At 45.0% G+C, this 21,237-nt stretch overlaps 1 protein-coding gene across 1 annotated transcript in view; it reads left to right on the forward strand.

Moving 5' to 3' along the window:
- LOC116836366 (NACHT, LRR and PYD domains-containing protein 3-like) overlaps positions 1–18,614 on the forward strand; it is a 42,951-nt gene extending 24,337 nt beyond the window's left edge. Inside the window, 3 exon segments of the mRNA XM_075065035.1 lie at positions 2,371–2,541; positions 2,888–3,058; positions 17,246–18,614. Of these exon segments, the coding sequence (XP_074921136.1) occupies positions 2,371–2,541; positions 2,888–3,058; positions 17,246–17,519 (616 nt within the window). The 3' untranslated portion in view covers positions 17,520–18,614.
- The last annotated feature ends 2,623 nt before the right edge of the window (positions 18,615–21,237 follow it).

Raw genomic sequence — 21,237 nt, forward strand, 5'->3', positions numbered from 1 at the left:
GACACACTGCAGCGCTGGCCGTACACAGCTGTACGACCACTGTATGACACTGTAACGGCCAGCGCTGCAAAACTGTAAGTGTAGACAAGCCCTGAGATTTGTTAGTGTAGAAAGAAGAGGACTGACCAGTTCTTATTCTCTCTTCTCTTCTGTTTACTCATCATCTCTAGTCATCCTGGCCCAGCTGAGGTGTTTTACAACTGAGGCTTACACTTATATCTCACCTACCCTTGTCATAGCCCTCAGCTGGGTCAGGGGTGCTAGTGATGCTGCTAATCAGGGTTGAGCCCCCTTCCCTCTTCGACCCAGGCTGTGGGTGCAAGGTTGGCAGTGGAACTGGTCAAAAAACCTGAAAGAAACATTGTGAAAATTTCAGAATCATTTAAACTTTGTTGGTTTCAAATGCAATGGCTTTGTGTTTATTTTTTAAAACTCAACTGAAAATGTTTTCATTTAAAAATAAGACAGTGAATCAGGGATCTTGGGTGTGATGTTGCACTTCATATGCTTTATGAAAATACGCTTATAAATGGGAATATGATGTAACTGGAATATGCTTTATGCAGAAGGTCTCTTGTAACATATCATTAGAAAGCGTATAATCTATTGAGTGTGTTCATCCTATTTGTTTGCATGTATTATTTCTATGTCTGGAGTTAGGAGAACAAGATATAAACTTGTATCACTGATGTAAACATATTAAGTGGAAGCCATTAAGGGTGCTTCAGAATCAATGAACTGTAAATGCTGTTTACTTGAAAACCTTCCTGTGTACCTGTGGGCCAACCCAGGAAGAATGGAGACTAGGGGGTCTTACAGTGACATGTGACCACGTCACCTGATAATGAAATCCATCTTGAAGCTGGTACTTTTCCAGAAGGGGTGGAATTCCAAACAAAGGCATGTTCTATACAAAGTGGGGAAGGCAAACAATGAGTGTCTTCAGTTGGCTTAAGAGACGACCTCCCCACCCCACAAAGATACCTGCAAGCACCTGGAAACAAAAGGACTGTAACCACAGGGGTGGGTGAGAACAGGTTGGACCCAGGTCAGAAAAAGGATCTGGTCTGAGAAGGATTTTACATGAAGTAAGAACTTGGGTGAGAAGCTAACATTTGTAACTGATTTCTTTTAGTATAATCAGCTTAGCCTTGCGTGTTATGCTTTATTTTGTTTAGTGCCTTACTTTGTTCTGTCCGTTACTTGAAACCACTTAAGTCCTACTTTTATACTTAATAAAATCACTTTTGTTCATTAATAAGCCCAGAGAAAGTAATTGATACCTGGGGAGCGGGAAAACAGCTGTGCATATCTCTCAATCAGTGACATAAAGGATGGACATTTTATGAATTTACTCTGTATAAGCTTTATACAGAGTAATACAGATTTATTTGGGGTTCAGTCTCCCATAAAGGCTGAACACTGGGGCTGGGAAAGTCCCTGTTAACTGAGAAGCCCCTGGGCTGAATGAATCTCAATTTCTGTGAACTGCAGGAGTGTGTGGCCCAACCTCCGGATCTGTGCTGGAGCGTCTGACTCAACAAGACAGGAGTGGAGGGGCACCTGTTCTGGCAGGAGGGTTGTTTTCAGTGGTACCTCAGTGCATCAAATGACAGTCTCAAGAGGGTCTCTGTGACCGAATCAGTCACACTGGGTATAAGCAGGAAACCTGAAGGGGAACTGGTCATGCACTCCAATAGTCTAATGAGCTGACCAAAGCTCTTAGAGAAGAACTTAGCTTGTTAACCAAGGCCACTGTACAGCACAATATGAATCTTCCCGGTCTGTGACCTCTGCTGGTTGTGCATTGTGTACATTATTGACAGATGTTCAGAATTTGATTGCAAGTTGAAATACCTGATGCTCCCAGTTAATTCTTTGCAGGGTGTCATGCTAAGCATTAAAGTGCCCATTTTCCATATTGTTTCTTGTGGCAGAGGTTGAATAGTCTGAAACTTCCTTTCCGCAGGAGATTTTGTCTTTCCATTCTGCACACTCTTCTGACCTATCCAAGGTCAAAAGGGAGACCACTCCACAAGACATGCCCAATTGGACATTCAATGTCCAAAGCAGGCAATCACAGTGAACATCACATTATCAGATGATTATCTAATTTCTGTATTTTTGTGGGACACTATCTGAAATATTCCAAAAATCTTCTTGCATTGTGTACAAATACAATCTGAGTCAGGAATTCATCATGTAATTAATTTTAATAATTAAAACGCATTGGATGACATGCATACAGGCTTTATAGACACAGAAACTACCAAGTTACCAGAAAGAAGGAAGTGTCCCTGCCCTTAGTGAAATGAATACTGACCCCTTTACGGAAGGAGATAGTTATTGTTCTCTCTGTTCCCTTTGCAGGTTGTGGCAGTGCGGTCTCACAGCTGCTTGCTGTGGGGATCTCTCTGCTGCCCTCAGTACAAACCAGTCCCTGACTGAGCTGGAGCTGAGTGGGAACAAACTGGGAGATTCAGGAATTAAACTTCTGTGTGAAGGACTGAAACATCCCAGTTGTAAACTGCAAAAATTAATGTAAGTAATTGCTGGGTTCCTTGATACTTTCCTTGTTAGACCAGCCTTTGCAAAAGTGGACTCTAATTTTCTACTAATATTTTGAGGTCCTATTTTCATTTGTGAAATCACCTGCATTTGCAGGAGCAACTGGATATACAATCACTAAATTGTGTGCACAGACAGTTGGGCAGGTAAATGTGAGTTTTGTACATTCAGTCTTATGATTGTACACAAATGTTCATAACAGCCATGTGAAAACCCATTTTCTGTAGGAGAAAGCCTCAAACATTGGGCCTGTCCCTATAAAATCAGGACATCTCATCACTCCACTGTCTGTTCACTGTGCACATCTCCATCTCTGCAGGGTTTGGGATTGCCATCTGACTGATGCTTGCTGTGGAGCTCTCTCCTCTCTGCTCAGCACAAACCAGTCCCTGAGAGAGTTGAACCTGAGCAGTAATAAGCTGAGTTATTCAGGAGTGAAGCTTCTCTGTGAAGGACTGAGACATCCAAACTGCCAGTTACAGAAACTCGAGTAAGTGACTTCTGGTTTCTGCATCAAAAGAATCCATCACAATGTGTACTGGGCTTCCAGTCACCTAGAGTCAAGTGTGGCCTGCATGGCCCAATGAGGTGAATTGGGCTGATCTGTATGGGCTGAGGGCGGGAGTGTGTTCTGTGTCTCCAGGAGGTGTTGCACACAGAAGTGCAACCCAGGGGAGGGGGACAAAGTAGCTTTAAGTCACCTTTGTGCCATTCTGGTTCCAGGCTGATCAGGGCCTGAAACACCTGGCAGTGTAACTTAGGCAACCTGCCTCCTCCCACCTGCTACACGTGGGGTTGCACAAAGCAGCCTGTGACTGGCACAATGCTGCCCTGTTTGGTGCTGTAGCTGTAGAAGGAGGGAGAATTCTCCCTTGTGTCTGTATCTCATGAGATGTAAGATTTTCAGGACAGTGTCTCCCCAAGTGTTCATACAGCAGTTAGTAGAGCTGGTCTGGAATTTCCCACTGATATATTTTTGATAGAAAATTTGGTTTCCTCTGAATTGAAATTTTCTGTGGGAAAAGGTTGATTTTTGCAAAGTCTTTTGGCTTTTTTTTTTGTTGTTGTCAGGAAAATAAAATCAAAACATTTCATTTCAGGTCAGGTCAGCGTTAATCAATGTGTCTGTCTGAACTGCCGCAGTGCCCCATGGGAATTGTAGTTTGGTTCCCTCATCACCGCTATTCTCACATATGGGCTGCATTCCCCTGCCAGTATATGTCCCCCATGATGGGTCTGCACTGCAGAGCTCAATCACAGGAATAGATTGTGGTGCATACTGGTAGACAGTCAGGTCACAGTGCTCAAGCCAGTGTGGAGAAGGGAGGCAGAGGAATTCCAAGAGAGACAACAGCAGCTCTGGCAGACACATTCACTAATGTCAACCTGAGTCAACACAGGATGTTTTGATGCAATAATGTTGATGTTTCATTTAGATGAAAAATGTAGGACCAAAACTTTTCAACATTCTCAAATCAATTTTTTTCTGAATGTTTTGTATGTGAAAAGCTTCAATATTTTGACCTCTGCAATTTGGGATATAAGCAAATGTCAGAATAGTGGTATTTCCCAAAGGATGGAAATGTTATTTTTCAATATGCTGCAATGGCGGGCATTATTTGTCAAAAATTTCTTTGATAGAAAATCGAGTTTAAACCTAAATGAAAATTTGCACATAAAATATCTACTTTCCTCTCAAATTGTCAGTCTTCTTTCAAAAGACAGAACACTCAAAACCCCAAAATTTTCCGCTGAAAACCAAAGTAGTTTTTGTTTTTTGAAGGGAGTTTTCTAGCAAAAAGGTGAGCATATTTTTTTGGAACATAGGGAATGGGGAAACTTTTTCTAAACAGCCAATTTGTAGAATTGTGGTCAATTTTTGACTAGTGAAATCTTTACAACATATTTTTTTAAAAAACAAAATTTATTTGGGTTTCAAAACATTCATCAAATAGTACAAGGGTGCAATTGGGTTAACCTCTCCCATTGTGTACTGCACACAGTAGCAGTGTTATTTCCTTTCTATCACCAAACAAACCAATTGTTGCTAAATCTATGGGAAACACATTTATGGCTGTCTGTCATACCTGATGATGTCACAGCATTACGCATTCTCATGTTAGCCTGATCTGTGAGGAGCAAGATCACAAACAGATGTCACACAGGAATGTGCAGGCTCCCATGGAAGACTTTCTATGACACTTGGCCACTTTTTTCAATATGTTTTTCTCATCTGTCTTCCTCAAAGTGTTTACAGCCATTATTGATAGTAGCTCTTTATTCAGGTCTGTCCTTGGCTATCTCTTCAAAGTTGTCAATATTTATGCCATAAAAGGTCAGATTCTGCTTAAGGGTGTCTTTGAAACATTTTATTTGATCATCCCACCTGCCCTTTCTGAGTTTCAGCTCCCCACAGAAAACTTTATTTGGGAGTCTATCGCCACAGAATTGCAACCTGTCTTGCCCAGTCCTTGATTCTCTAGTGTGGTGGACACGCCCTCAGGAGGTTTTCTCAGGGGTTCCCTTCACTGCTTCCTGGCTGTCTCTGTTGCTAGTGGTGGATGCATCAGAGTTGAGATGGGGAGCTCATCTGGGGGACTGCAGGACTCGAGGTCTCTGGTCTCAGGCAGATCTCACTCTCCACATAAACGTCAGTGAGCTAAGAGTGGTACACCTAGCATGCCAGGCTTTTTGAACACACCTAACAGATCATTGTGTATCAGTCATGACAGACTGCAATGTTCTATATCAACAAACAGGGGATGCACTCTTCTCTCCCCTTTGCCAAGAAGCCCTCATGTTGTGGGACTTCTGTATAGAACATTCAATACACCTGCATGCATCATACCTCCCTGGGGTAATAGAACAAGCTGGCGGACCTCCTCAGCAGCTCATTTCATGGCCACGAATGGTCCCTTTGCCTGGAGGTTGCAATTCAATCTTCTAGAGGTGGGGCTTTCCCCAGATAGGTTTATTCACCATGCGATGCAACAGGAAGTGTCAGCAGTTCTGCTCCTTCCAGAATCACAGCCCAGGCTCCAGCGTTGACACATTCTTCATCCTGTGAGGACACCATCTTCTGTATGCCTTTCTGCCTGTACGGCTCATTCACAAGGTACTCCTTAAGATCCGGAGGGACCGAGCGCAGGTCATATTGAGAGCACCAGCCTGGCCTTGTCAGCATTGGTACAAGTCTCTCTTAGAGATGTCAGTAGTGGCTCAGCTCCCCCTACCACTCTGGCCGGACCTCCTAACACAAGATCATGGTCGGCTTCAACATCTGAACCTTGAGGCGCTTCACCTCACAGCATGGAAGCTCCATGATCGAATCCGATGAAGCGGAGCTTTCCTGCTTGGACCAGGTCAGATAAGTCCTCCTTTGTAGCAGAAAACCCTCTGAGAGCTACTTATCTGGCCAAGTGGAAGAAATTTTCTATCTGTTCAATGCAGCACCATTCATCTCCTATGTTAGCCTCAGTGTCACTTATCCTGGTCTACCTCCTTCATCTGAAGCAGCAGGGGCTTTTGTTATTGTCAGTAGGGGTGCACGTAGCTGCCTTCTTAGGATTCCATTTGGGTGCTGGTGGCCATACGGTGTTCACTAACCCCATGGCCAACTGATTTTTAAAAGGACTGGACAGGCTGTACCCCCACGTCCACCAACCTGTTCCCTCCTGGGACCTCAATCTGGTCCTCTCTAGACTATTGGGGCTGCCCTTCGAACTGTTAGTGTTATATCCTTGGAGGCAGTCGGTTTAGGAAGAAATCACTTGAGGCCAGACAGCAGACAGCTAACAAAACTACCATTTATTTACACACACACAGAGCTCACCTAACCGGCCGAAACAGGTTAGGCTATCTAGCTATCACCTAATAATCTAACTCAGTTGCCATGGGAACAAAAACCATGACAACCAAATACACAACAGTTAGTGACATGCTCACTGCTCTACCTCTCTTACAAGGTGGTGTTCCTGGTAGCGACAGCTTCAACCAGGAGGGTATCTGAGCTCAGGACCCTAACATCTGAACCTCCCTACACCATGTTCTGTAAGGACAAGGTGCAGCTCAGACCTCACCCTGCCTTCCTCCTGAAGATTGTGTCGCAGTTTCACATCAACCAGGACACCTTTCTTCTGGTGTTCTACCCTATGCCGCATTCTAGCAGCAGGGCGCAGAGGCTCCACTCTCTGGATGTCCACAGGACTCTCGCCTTTTACACTGAGAGAATGAAACTGTTTAAAACATTGGTCCAGTTATTTGTCGCAGTGGCAGACTGATTGAAAGGTCAGCCGTGTCCTCTCAGCACGTTTAGTCATGGATAGTGTCCTGTATTCGTGAGTGCTACAATCTCACAGGAGTGCCTTCAACTCCACTCACTGCGCACTCCACCAGGGCACAGGTGTCGTCCACAGCATTCCTGGCACAGATCCCTACTCAGGAAATCTGCAGAGCAGTGACGTGGTGTTGATCCACACTTTCTCTGCACACTGTGCAGTCACCCAGCAGGCCAGAGAGTGAGACAAAGCTGTCTTCGGGAGAGCAGTGCTTCAATCAGTAGAAGACTCCGACCCCACCACCTGAACTCGGGCTTGTGAGTCACCTGATTGGAATCGACACGAACAAGTACTCGAAGAAGAAAAAATGGTTACTCCCCTTCTCCTAACTGTTGTTCTTCCAGATGTGTTGTTCATGTCCTTTCCAAAACCCACTCTCCTACCCCTCTATCTGAGTAGCCAGCAAGAAGGAACTGAGGGGTGGCAGGTCGGCAGGGCTCTATATTGAGCACCATAAAGGCAGAACTCCAGGGGACTCCCAGGCCAACCCTCCAGCTAGGTATTAGAGAAAAAATCTTCCGGCAACTGTGCAGGTGAGCCTGCACACACCTCATTGGAAAGGACATGAACAACACATCTTGAAGAACAACAGTTACGAGAAGGTGAGTAACTTATTTTTCCTCATAGCCCCCCCTCTCTCTCCTTGCATCCCTTCACCCCCAGTGGTGTGCATTGCCCCTCTCTGGCCCCTCTCCTCTCTTTCTGTCCAATTCTCTTCCATGAGTCCACAGCTGCTCTATCTGTGTCATTCTCCATAGTGCCCTGACTCCTTGTGCAGCTGTGATTGCCCAGTGAGTGTTGTGCCTTGGTAATCAGTGTGCAGTGTGTGTGTGGGGTCTCCTTATGGAGCATCTTGTCAGAACTAATGCCTGGCCAGGAGCTGAGGGTGTGAGCTTGCACCTTCTGAGTTAGTTCCATGTCTCTTGTGATGAGAATGACACCTGTCTGGGACTATGGGAGCCCTGCTTGGGCTTTGAAAATTCAGAATGAGCCTATACCTTTAACTACATCCTGTTCTCTCCTTTTGTTTCATACTCCCCCCAGACTCCTGATGTATGATTAATGTCCCCTCTCCCCACTTCTTTTCAATAACACTCTGAACTTCCAGGGGAGCAAAGAGAGAACCTTTTCAGCTGCCCAGCCTGCTAGATTTGGCTGAATAGGCTTTTGAAAATGTCATTTCTTAGTGCTTCAGTTACCTCATCTGTTAAACGGGGTTACCTTTGAGCTACCTCACAGGTGTGTTGTGAGGCTAAATTCATTCATGTTTGTACAGTAAATCCAGAGCGTTAAATGGAATCAAAACAGTAGTTTGATTCTTCCTATACACATCAAAGATCTCTCCAAGTCCATCCCACTCCCTGACAGACATTCCTCCTGTCAGCCCCTGGCTGTCTGACAACCGTTTTGACCATTCACTCTCCACAGTGATCCAGCTCCCCGTTGCAGTAAAAGTCTGACTTCTCCTCTTCCCTTGCCAGTTGGTTAGGTATATTCAGCTACATGGCATGTGTTGGACAGGGTTTAAGATGCCTGCTGACAAAACACAACAGTGATGTGGGGTTTGAGATATTCCTGGTTGAACTGCCAAATTGTCTGAGATTTAACATGTTACTTGGCGTTGCTTTTTGAAACACATCTACCTGACATGGAGGGTGCACAGGATGGCAGGGGTTAGGAGGGCAGAGTTAGTGTTGTTGGGAGATCTTAATGCTGCATTTTTGTGCTTTCCAAATTTGTCTTTTCTTACTGTAACTTTTGCACTGACTTTTCTGGCATTTATGGTTTTAAAATTACAGGACTCTTAATAGGGTGACCATATATCCTGTTTTGCCTGCGACAATCCCTTTTTTAAGCCCTGTTCTGACTGTCCCGACTTTTTTGGCATTTGTCCCATTTGCTCTTGCCAACTTGATCAATGCAGAGTTGTGTGAAGAGAGGCAAGCAGCAATGCCAGGCCCGTGCGGGGGGCAGGAGGTGGGGCTTGGATGCACGGCCCCTACTTGGGGAAAAAAGAGCAAACTTTACTGGGCCTGTAGGCCCTGGGGGTTCCAGCCCAGGCTGCAACTCCCATTACCATGAGGAAAAAATAAGGCTAAATTGTAGATCGGGGTAGGCAACCTATGGCATGTGTGCCAAAGGCGGCACGCAAGCTGATTTTCAGTGGCACTCACACTGCCTGGGTCCTGGCCACTGGTCCAGGGGGCTCTGCATTTTAATTTAATTTTAAATGAAGCTTCTAAAAGATTTTTAAAAACCTTATTTACTTTACATATGACAATAGTTTAGTTATATATTATAGATTTATAGAAAGAGACCTTCTAAAAATGTTAAAATGCATTACTGGCACGCGAAACCTTAAATTAAAGTGAATAAATGAATACTCGGCACATCACTCCTTAAAGGTTCCTGACTCCTATTGTAGATCATGCCTGAGGATACTTATAGAAACTTATTTCCCTGTATCTATGTATCTGTTGTCCAGATCTTGTGAGATTCGCAGGAGCCAATCAGAAGCAGTGTGTTAGAGCAGTCTCAAGCCACATTCTGAACAGTGAGTTGCTGGGCCTGCTGGCACAGCCCAGGCCCTTCTCTAGAATACAGAGTGTGTAGCTTGTGCAGTTAAACTAGGACTTGTTACATAGAATCATAAAAGATTAGGGTTGGAAGGGACCTCAGGAGGTCATCTAGTCCAACCCCCTGCTCAAAGCAGGACCAACCCCAACTAAATCATCCCAGCCAGGGCTTTGTGAAGCCAGGCCTTAAAAACCTCTAAGGAAGGAGATTCCACCACCTCCCAAGATAATCCAATCCAGTGCTTCACCACTCTCCTAGTGAAAAAGTTTTTCCTAATATCCAACCTAAACCTCCCCCACTGCAACTTGAGACCACTGCTCCTTGTTCTGTCATCTGGCACCACTAAGAACAGTTTAGAGCCATCCTCTTTGGAACCCCCTTTCCAGTAATTGAAAGCAGCTATCAAATTCTCCCTCATTCTTCTCATCTGCAGACTAAACAATCCCAGTTCCCTCAGCATCTCCTCATAAGTCATGTGCTCCAGCCCCCTAATCATTTTTGTTGCCCTCCGCTGGACTCTCTCCAAGTTTTCCACATCCTTCTTGTAGTGTGGGGCCCAAAACTGGACAGAGTACTCCAGATGAGGCCTCACCAATGTCACATAGAGGAGAATGATCATGTCCTCGATCTGTTGGCAATGTCCCTACTGTGGCAAATTGCCGGTACTGTTCTGCTGGGTCTCGCGTTTCTTCTCTGGGGTAGGTTCAGGGAGCTATGCTTGCCTCTGAACCGGTTCTTAATTACTTCACTAGTGTCCTTGGAGGAGGGAGTGGAAGGGAGGGATCTGGGCCCACCCTCTACTCCAGTCCAACCCAGGGGCCCTAAGGGTTGTGGGTGAACCACTTGAACTAGCGGTTCCTCCCCTGGGTTACTTCCCTCTCCTACCCTTCAGCTTGTGAAGTGTCTTCTTGTCTCCCTTCTACACAAGCCTGGTGCCCTTACCTAGGGTTTCTTCTGGACTTCACAATCCACCGCAGCACCCTCCAAACTTCTATTTCTCTCTATCAAACTCTCTCTTCTCAACTTCTGCAACCTGCACTCTGGTCCAATCAAAACCTTCCTCCTTCAACTCCCACCATGTCTGACTGAAGCAGGGGTTTTATCACATGACTGAAGTCAGGTGCTTAATTGGAGTCAGGTGCTCTAAATGGCTACAGGTGTTCTAGTTAATCTAAAGCAAACCTTCCTCCCTTGGCAGGGAATAGGGCCCCCTGCTAACACTCTCATGCTGCCCTCTGGCCATGCTGTACACACTACTTATACAGCCCAAAATGCCATTAGCCTTCTTGGCAATAAGGGCACACTGTTGACTCATATCCAGTTCTCGTCCACTGTAACCCCTAGGTCCTTTTCTGCAGAACTGCTTCCTAGCCATTCGGTCCCTAGTCTGTAACAGTGAATGGGATTCTTCCGTCCTAAGTGCAGGACTCAGCACTTGTCCTTGTTGATCCTCATCAGGTTTCTTTTGGCCCAGTCCTCTAATTTGTCTAGGTCCCTCTGTATCCTATCCCTACCCTCCAGCGTATCTACCACTCCTCCAGTTTAGTGTCATCTGCAAACTTGCTGAGAGTGCAGTCCACGCGTCCTCCAGATCATTAATGAAGATATTGAACAAAACTGGCCCCAGGACCGACCCTTGGGGCACTCCACTTGATACAGGCTGCCAACTAGACATGGAGCTGTTGATCACTACCCGTTGAGCCCGACGATCTAGCCAGTTTTCTGTCCACCTTATAGTCCATTCGTCCAGCCCATACTTCTTTAACTTGCCAGTAAGAATACTGTGGGAGACCATATCAAAAGCTTTGCTAAAGTCAAGGAATAACACATCCACTGCTTTCCCATCATGCACAGACTCAGTTATCTCCTCATAGAAGGCAATTAGGTTAGTCAGGCATGACTTGCCCTTGGTGAATCCATGCTGACTGTTCCTGATCATTTTCCTCTCCTCTAAGTGCTTCAGAATTGATTCCTTTTGGACCTGCTGCATGAGTTTTCCAGGGGCTGAGTAGTTTGAGACTGAGAGACAAAGAGATTTGTGCTCCTCTGTGTGACATAGTTTATCATATCAAGATCAAGAACTACCAGTCCCCGAGTTCCTTGTGCATAGGCAGGAGGGAGGGACAGCTGGTGGGAGGGGCAAAGCAAAGCACCATAAGACAGTGGGAGCCAGTGCTGCTGCTGCTTCTGGTAGTATTTGCAGACCCAAAATATATGTGAGTAAGTGTCTAATTCACTCACAGTCACACACACACCCCATACTGCCATGTCTGATGGTGACTATAAATACAAACCAGACAGCCAGAACTGTAAGGGATAAAAGAAAGGGAACTAAAAGAAGCTAAAGGACACCAATCTACCCTGAAGTTTTTGGAAACAGGTAAGGCCTTTCTGCAGTCAGGCAATATACTAACTAGGGAAGCAAATGAACAAAATCAAGATGAAAATTATTTCAATATAGAGACTATGCCTGTGTTCCACTGGCAACTGATGACAAAGAAAAGTTGCCGGAACGTGCCATCATGTGACTTCAATCTGATGCTTGAAGATAGTCAGATAGTATCACCAGTAACACCACCACATTTCGAAGATTTACAGGCAGGAGAGAGTAGTGCTACACTTTCTGATTCTTGTCTTTTCAAAGATCCAGGCTTGTAGCCTGAAAACATAACAGATTCTATCTGTCAAAAAATTGTTCTATCTGGTGTCCTGACTTTTGAAGAAATGCGGAAGCTAGCCAAGTCAATGCCAAAGCAGATTGGTGAGCATAATTTTCCTGAATTTCTTCTCAAATGTAAAACTTCCGACAAGAGAGAAAAGATACCAAGAGACTGGCTTGTTCGGAGTGCTACCAACCAAGCACTGTATTGTTTTCCATGTCGGCTATTTCCTGAAGGGAGGCAAAAGCAATGCAGTATGCTGGCAAAAAATGAAGGGTATTCACCACCTGTGAAAAAATGGCGTAAACTATATACTAAACTTCCTGAACACGAAAAGAGCATAGAACATAAAACTTGCTACTGCCAGTGGAAGCAATTACAGCAGTCACTGTCAGGTGGACATGGAGTGGACAATGAGATTCAAAAACAAATTTTAACAGAAGCTACAAGATGGAAAGAAATATTGGCAAGATTGTTGGATGTTATCTTATTTCTTGCTTCATGAGGTTTATCATTCTAAGGAGAAAATAATCTGATAGGTGACCCACACAATGGTAACTTGCTTGGAACTCTTGAGATTATAGTTTATTATGACAATATCACTTGTGACCATTTGACTAAAGTCAGACAGAAGCAAACAGAGGGGAGAACAATGAAAGGACAGGCGCACTCTCATGGAAGAGTCAGAATGAGTTTATTGAATTTGGTGGTAAGAGTGTGCAGAAGGCCATCCTGGCAGAGAGAGGAAAGGCCATTTATTATTCTATCATATGTGATGCTACTTCTGATGCCTCTCACCATGAGCAAAGTTTTGATATAGTGATTTGTAGTTCACAACAAAGACAGTGGTACATTTAACATTAAAGAAAGGTTTCTTAAGTTTATCAACTTTGATTTGAATAAAGGAGAACAGATAGCTGAAATGCTAACTGGCAACTTGAAGCATCATAACATTCCTCTGGATGACTGTAGAGGTTAAGGCAGACTTGCTAACCTAGTGAGGAGGGCTTTAAACTAGGTTCGCCGAGGGATGGTGACCTAAGCCCAGAGGTAAGTGGGGGAGTGGGATACCAGGAGGAAACACAAGGAGGAGGGTACAAGCTGGATAGCCTGATTCATACTGAGAAAGTAGGGCAATTGGCTAGTTTTCTTAGGTGCAGTTACACGAACGCAAAAAGCCTGGGAAACAAGCAGGAAGAATTGGATGTCCTGGCACAATCAAGGAACTATGATGTGGTTGGAATAACAGAAATTTGGTGGGCCAGTTCACATGACTGGAGCACTGTCATGGATGGATATAAACTGTTCAGGAAGGACAGGTACAGGAGAAAGGTGCAAGACTTCCAACAAGAGAGAAAAGATACCAAGAGACTGGCTTGTTACATTGTATGTAAGAGAGTGGAATGATTGCTCAGAGCTCCAGTTTGAAGTGGGAGAAAAGCCTGTTGAGATTCTTTGGGTTAAGTTTAGAGGCGAGAGCAACAAGGGTGATGTTATGGTGGGCATGGATCAGAAGGATGAGATAGACAAGGTTTTCTTCAGACAACTAACTGAAGTCTCCAGATCACAGGAAGAATTGCTAGGGGAAGTAGAAGTGGGTGGGAAGCTAGGCAGCAGTGACCATGAGATGGCTGAGCACAAGATCCTGAAGAAAGGAGAGTAGCAAAATACAGACCCTGGGCTTCAGAAAAGCAGACTTAGACTCCCTTCGGGAACTGATGGGCAGGATCCCCTGGGAAGTTAATATGAAGGGGAAAGGAGTCCAGGAAAGCTGACTGTATTTTAAAGAAGCCTTACTGAGGGCACAGGAACAAACCATCCTGAAGTTCAGAAAGAATAGCAAATATGGCAGGCAATCAGCTTGGCTTAACAGTGAAATCTTCGGTGAGCATAAACTCAAAAAGGAAGCTTACAAGAAGTGGAAATTTGGTAACAAGAAGGGTTTCTACAAGTATATTAGCAACAGGAAGAAAGTCAAGGAAAGCCTGAGAACCTTACTGAATGGGGGAGGCAACATAGTGACAGATGATGTGGAAAAAGCTGAAGCACTCAGTGCTTTTTTTGCCTTCATCTTCACAGGCAAGGTCAGCCCCCAGACTGCTGCACTGGGCAACACAGCATGGGAAGTAGGTGAGCAGCCCTCAGTGGTGAAATAACAGGTTAACGACTGTTTAGAAAAACTGGACATGCACAAGTCCATGGGTCCAGATCTAAAGCATCCAAGGGTGCTGAGGGAGCTGGTTGATGTGATTGCAGAGCCATTGGCCATTATCTCTGAAAATCTGTGGTGATCAGGGAAGGTTCCGAATAATTGGAAAAAGGCAAATATAGTGCCCATATTTTAAAAAGGGAAAAAAGAGAATCCGGGCAACTATAGACCAGTCAGCCTCACTTCAGTCCCTGGAAAAATCATGAAGCAGGTCCGTAAGGAATTCATTTTGAAGCACTTGGAGGAGAGGAAGGTGATTCACCAAGGGCAAGTCATACCTAACAAACCTGATAGCCTTCTATGATGAGATAACTGGCTCTGTGGATATAAGGAAAGTGGTGGATGTGATATATCTTGACTTTAGCAAAGCTTTTGGTATGGTCTCCCAAAGTAATCTTGCCAGCAAGTTAAAAAAGTATGGATTGGATGAATGGACTATAAGGTGGATAGAAAGCTGGCTAGATTGTCGTGCTTAATGGGTAGTGATCAACATCTCAATGTCTAGTTGGCAGCCAGTATCAAGCAGAGTGTCCCAGAATCGGTCTTGGGGCTGGTTTTGTTCAACATCTTTATTAATGATCTGGATGATGGGATTAATTGCACCCTCAACAAGTTCGCAGATGACACTAGGCTGGGGGGAGAGGTAGATATGATGGAAGGTAGGGATAGGGTCCAGAATGACCTAGATAAATTGGAGGATTGGGCCAAAAGAAATCTGATGAGTCTTAACAAGGACAAGTGCAGAGTTCTGCACCTAGGAAGGAAGAATCCCATGCACCGCTACAGGCCAGGGGTTGACTGGCTAAGCAGCAGTTCTGCAGAAGAGGACCTGGGAATTACAGTGGACGAGAAGCTGGATCTGCATCAGCAGTGTGCCCTTGTTGCCAAGAAAGCCAACAGCATATTGGGCTATATTAGTAGGAGCATTGCCAGTAGATCGAGGGAAGTGATTATTCCCCTCTATTCGGCACTCCTGAGGCCACCCTGGAGTACTGTGTCTAGTTTTGGGACCGCTACTACAGAAAGGAATTGGAAAGAGTCTAGCGGAGGGCAAAGAAAATGATTAGGGGTCTGGGGCACATGACTTATGAGGAGAGGCTGAGGGATCTGGGGTTATTTAGTCTGCAGAAGAGAAGAATGAAGGCAGATTTGATAGCAGCCTTCAATTACCTGACAGGGAGTTCCAAAGAGGATGGATCTAGGCTGTTCTCAGTGGTGGCAGATGACTGAACAAGGAGCAATGGTCTCAAGTTGCAGTGGGGGAGGTCTAGATTGGATATTAGGAAACACTAGTTCACTAGGAGGGTGATGAAGCACTGGAATGAGTTACCAAGGGAGGTGGTGAAATTTCCAGCGTTTGAGGTTTTAAGGTCTGGCTTGACAAAGCCCTGGTTGAGATGATTTAGTTGGTGTTGGTCCTGCTTTGAGCAGGAGATTGCACTAGAGGACCTCCTGAGGTCTCTTCCAACCCTAATATTCTATGATTCTATGATTTGATAATGGCTCTAATATGCCAGGGAAGATAAAAGGTGTTCAGGTCCGAATTATGTCCAAGAATGAATTTGCTTGTGGTTCCCATTCACTAAATCTTGTAGGGGTTAACGCTGCTGCAGCTTGTACTGAAACATTTTTTGGTTGTGTTCAGGAACTTATTGTGTTTTTCAGTGACAGCCCTGTGAGGTGTAAGATTATAACAGATAGGATATGCAGCTAACTCCACTCTGTGTCAGACACACACTGGAGTGCACGTGCTGATGCTGTCTGTCCACTCACAAAGCATCTTCCAGGTATTCTGGGAGCACTAGAATGTGCTCTTGAATTAAACTTGACACTTGAAGCTCAATCACAAGTAGAAGCACTGAAAAGGTACTTCAGCTCATTTTTGTGCCTTTTGACTGAGGACAGAAACAAGATTTTTACAAGACAGAGGAATATCTCTTGAATCAGAGATAGTTCTCATTGCTGATGTTATTGAAGAAATAAAACAACTTAGAGATCAGTGGCCCAGAACTCTACAGGAAGCATGTATTGTAGCAGAAGGCATGGGAATTTTGGCACAATTGCCAAAGATGAGAGGAATGAAATGGAAAAGATTTCATGATGAAACATCTGAGCCTGAGGAATCATGTTCTACCATCTCTGAAAATGAACCAGAGTCTTTATTCTAAAGGAATGTTTTTGATGCAACTTTGGACAATGGCATCTGTGAATTAGAACACAGATTCAAAGCAACCAATAACTTTTTTTAAAAAAATTCCGTTCAGTCCTAAAATATGTGACACTAGAGCCTGGCGGGCGGGAGGGGGAGGAGAGGCAGCATGTTTCCCCGTGCTGCTTCCACCCCCAGCACCATCTCTTGTGGATGCAGGCAGCACACAGAGACATGCTATCCCACTGCCCCTGGTGTGCGCAGACACATGCCAGCAGCCAGCCGCTTCTAGGAGTGGCATGGGGCCACAGCATGCGGGCAGCCTGCCTGAGCCCTGCTGCACCACCAGCTGGGAGCCACCTGGGGTAAGCACCTCCTGGCTAGAGCCTGCACCTCACACCCCCTCCTGCACCCCAACCCCCTGGCCCAGGTCAGAATCCCCTCCTGCACTCAAACTCCCTCTGAGACCCCACACGCTCTCCTGCACCCCAACCTCTTTTCCTGGCCTGGGTGCCCCACAAATATAATAGCCCTGGGCCCACAGGACAGTTAATCCAGCCCTGGTGGTGGTGGGTACTCGGGTGAGTGGCTTGGGTCAGCACTGCCCCACACAGTGTCTGGTTTTCCCTTTGGGAAATATGATCAGCCTATCTATTAAGATTCATTTGAATTATATTGTTGGTAAATAATTACAATCTTGGCTTTAGGTTGATAGTTTTTGTCATGGTTCATTTTTTTTTCACAGCTTATCTGAAAACCACATAGATGAAAGAACAACCATGGAGTTGGACATTTTGCAGAAGATAAAACCTGGTTTGTCAATTGTGCATTATACAGCATTGAGCCCTGAGAGCCCAGGTGCAAAGCGAAGTAGGATGGCATTGCTTCTATCTCAGCGCTATACATACACCTGCAGAGTATTGTCCTGGACTGCAGAATTTCTGTGGTATATTTTTGTGTTGCACTGGGAGATTGGACTTGTTTCACTGTTAAGCATGGCTACGTATTGGCTTCTCTGATTGATAAATATTTAAGAAACTGAAACACAAGGCTGTATAGAGGATTAACTAATCTTGAAACAGTTTTTGATTCTCTTAAAGAAATCTTAATGGTGTAAGAGGTGTTAAGTGGGAATTGATTTCCCTTTAAAGCTGCGGTGTCAAACATGTGGTCCATGTGGTGTATTTTGTTGCTGCATCATATACTCAGATTCTATAGAATCTAAGCTTTTCTTAATTCACTTTTTAAAAATAGCTTTCTTTTACAAAACCATTGGGAGCGCCTCTCTTCCTGCCTCCAAAATACCTCAGGGGCTCTACCAACCCTTACGGAACTTGGGGGCTCTCCAAGAAGTGGGAGCTTCTATCCCTTGTACAGATTCAGGGTTCTTTTTTCTCCCAAACATTGGGACTCTGTGGCAGTATGTATTCCTATGTTCACTCCTTTACTGGAATATGATAAATTTTGTACAAAGTATGCCTTGTGCGGTATCATTTGAAAACTCATAATATGCTGATCATTATTATCCTGGTAAAATGTGTGTCAACATTATATGTAAAGTGGTAAGATTCCTCTGTATGGTATTATTAAGACAAGGAACAGCCACACACCAGTCCCTCAGAGACCAAAGGAATCTGATTCTTCAGCCAGGTGTCAACAAAATGAAATGCATCATCACCTGTTTAAGTGGCCACTCTTCAGCAGGAAAGAGGATGTGGGTGAAAAATTTACATCTTGACAAAGAAAGAGCTTGAGGTTCCCATGTACATACTTTCTACTTCCTCAACCTCAGCTGGAGATGATTCTCAAAGAATAGAAAGAACTATAGGAAGGCAGAGCAGACACTCTGTTGCACTGACAATACTTGAAGAACAAAGGAAGCAGCACTGGATAGGGTAAGGGACCTGACTGAAAGAAATTCAGCCTGTAAGACTGTTGAAACATGTGATGAGAAAGACTTTGCTTTGAATTCACTTAGCTTGTTAAGTTAGGCATTCGTTGTGTTTTACTTTTATTTTCTTGTAACCAATTCTAACTTTTATGCCTCATTAATTGTAGTCCCTTAAAATCTACCTTTCTCTAGTTAATAAACTCATTTTATAGTTTTATCTAAATCAGATTGTTTGGATTGAAGTGTTTGGGAACTATCACTTGAGAAAACATGGTCTGTGCATATCATTTTCCTTTGATGAAAAGATGGACTTTCTAGGAGCTGTGCTGGCACATTTCTGAGGGACCAGGCAGGGACTGGGAATTTGCTGATCTCATTGTGCTAATGCACAATAATTTTCCCATTCTACAGATATTTTTTCATGGTCCCAGTTTCTTATCCATTCCAGTCAACACTTTCAGAAGCGTGTGCTGGCAAAGTGACAGTTTGGCTGGCTAAAGTGTGGGTGTGCGTGTATGTGTGTGCGTACATGTGCTGTTTGTTTTGTCCCCATTCTCTGGGTTCTCCTGGTTTTTTCAGAAAGGTGATGTAGGTGTGCACAAAAGATCCTGAACATCCAGGCAAGAGTGATGAACATAGGAGCAGGTCAGAGAGATGGTTAAGGACATGGCTGGTCACTTGGCTTTTTCAGAAGTCCCATGTACCCAGAAAGATGCTGCTCTAGTTAAGTCTGATGTAGTGAACTCATTCTCCTCATGGCCACTGACTTGCTGTCAAGGTTCCCACCTCCACTGCGAACTCTGGGGTACAGATGTGGGGACCTGCATAGAAGACCTCCCTTAGCTTATATTCTACCAGCTTAGGTTAAAACTTCCCCAAGGCACAAATTCCTTTCCTTGCCTTTAGGCGGTATATTGCTGCCACTTCCAAGTGATTTACACAAAAATTCAGGGAAGGGTCACTTGGAATCCCTATCCCCCCCAAAAATATCCCCCCCAAGCCTCTTCACCCCCTTTCCTGGGGAGGCTTGAGAATAATATACCAACCAATTGCCTTAGCAATATGAGCACATACCAGACACTTTGTCTTCAAGACACTGAAAATCAATGTTTCTTAAAAGAAGAACTTTATTTATAAGGGAAAAAATAAAAGAATCACACCTGCAAAATCAGGATGGAAGGTAACTTTATAGCAGAGGTGGGCAAACTATGGCCCATGGGCCACATCCGGCCGCAGGACCGTCCTGTCCGGCCCCTGAGATCCCGGCTGGGGAGGCTAGCCCCTGGCCCTTCCCCTGATGTCCCTCCTCTCCTGTAGTTATGCCACCATGCGGGCAGCGTGGCTTGCACCTGCCCACCTCCCAGGCTTTTCAATAAGCCTGTCCTGCTGCTCTGAGTGGCATGATAAGGGGGCGGGGGTAGGGGGAGTGGATAAGGGACAGGAGGTCCCGGGGGCAGTCAGGGGACAGGAGGTGGTTGGATGGGGCGGAGGTTTGGGTGGGGGCAGTCAGAAGACATGGTGAAGGGGGAGTTGGATAGTGGGTGAGGTCCTGGGGGGTTGGGAGCTCCCGGGAAGAAAGGGACAAGGAGCAAGGGGGTTGAATAGGGGGTGAGGTCCTGTGGGGGCAGTTAGGGATGGGGGTCCCATGAGGGGGCAGTCTGGGGACAAAGAGTGTGTGTGGGGGGGTTGGATGGGTTGGAGTCCTGGGGAGCCTGTCATGGGGAGCCTGTCATGGGACAGGGGTGTGTATAGGGGTCACAGCAGTCAGGAGATAGGAAGCAGGGCAGGTTAGATGGGTTGGCAGTTCTGAGGGGGCAGTCAGGGGGTGGGAAGTGGGAGGGGGCGGCTAGGAGATGGGGGCCAGGCCGTTTACAGAGGCACAGCCTTCCCTACTTGGCCCTCCATACCATTCTGCAACCCCGCTGTGGCCCTTGGGCCAAAAAGTTTGCCCACCCTGCTTTACAGTGTAAATAAAAAGATTTAAAACACATAGGATTCCCCTCTGGCTCAGCTTCACAGTTACAAAACAGGAATAAAAATATCTCTGTAGCATAGGAGAATTCACAAGCTAAAACAAAATAGAACCTAATGCATTTCCTTGCCCTACTTACAATTTCTGTGATTTTACAGGGATTATTCCAGGTATATTTTTAGGAGATGTTGTATCTTCTTGGCTTCTCTCTCCATGCGGAGAGGGAACAAATAAAGAGAGTGCAACCCTCCCTCCTCCCAGATTTGAAAGTATCTTCTTTTCCCATTGGTCCTTCTGGTCAGATGCCAATAGGTTATTTGAACTGTTTAACCCCTTACAGGAAAAGCAATCCAGTACAGCTGCCAAGGAGGGATTTTATGCTACTGCATACATAAAGGTTGCTACCCTTCCACCCATATTTATGACATGCCCCTCCCCCGAAATCACAGATGGTGCTGGACAGCCTGTTCCACACTTGCTGTGATTTCTTCCTGGAGCTCTACGAGAAAACAGAGTTAATAAGACATATGCACCGCTAGACATACTACAGATTATATAAGAACTAAACAGTATTTCCCACATTTTAAGGACAATTTTAACCAGTTGATTCTGGGAAACTCTCATGGGATAGTGCGTCAGCCACTTTGTTAGAAGCTCCTGAAATGTGTTGTATTTCAAAATCAAAATCTTGGAGAGCTAAACTCCAGCGAAGAAGTTTTTTGTTATTTTCCTTGAATGTATGAAGCCACTTCAGCGCAGCATGGTTGGTCTGCAGGTGGAAATGCCGTCCCCAAATGTATAGGTGTAGCTTCTCCAAAGTGTACACAATGGCATAACATTCTCTGTGGTTGACCAGTGACTTTCCCTCTCAGAT

This window comes from Chelonoidis abingdonii, chromosome 4, assembly GCF_003597395.2.
Source record: "Chelonoidis abingdonii isolate Lonesome George chromosome 4, CheloAbing_2.0, whole genome shotgun sequence".
Classification (NCBI taxonomy): domain Eukaryota; kingdom Metazoa; phylum Chordata; order Testudines; family Testudinidae; genus Chelonoidis; species Chelonoidis abingdonii.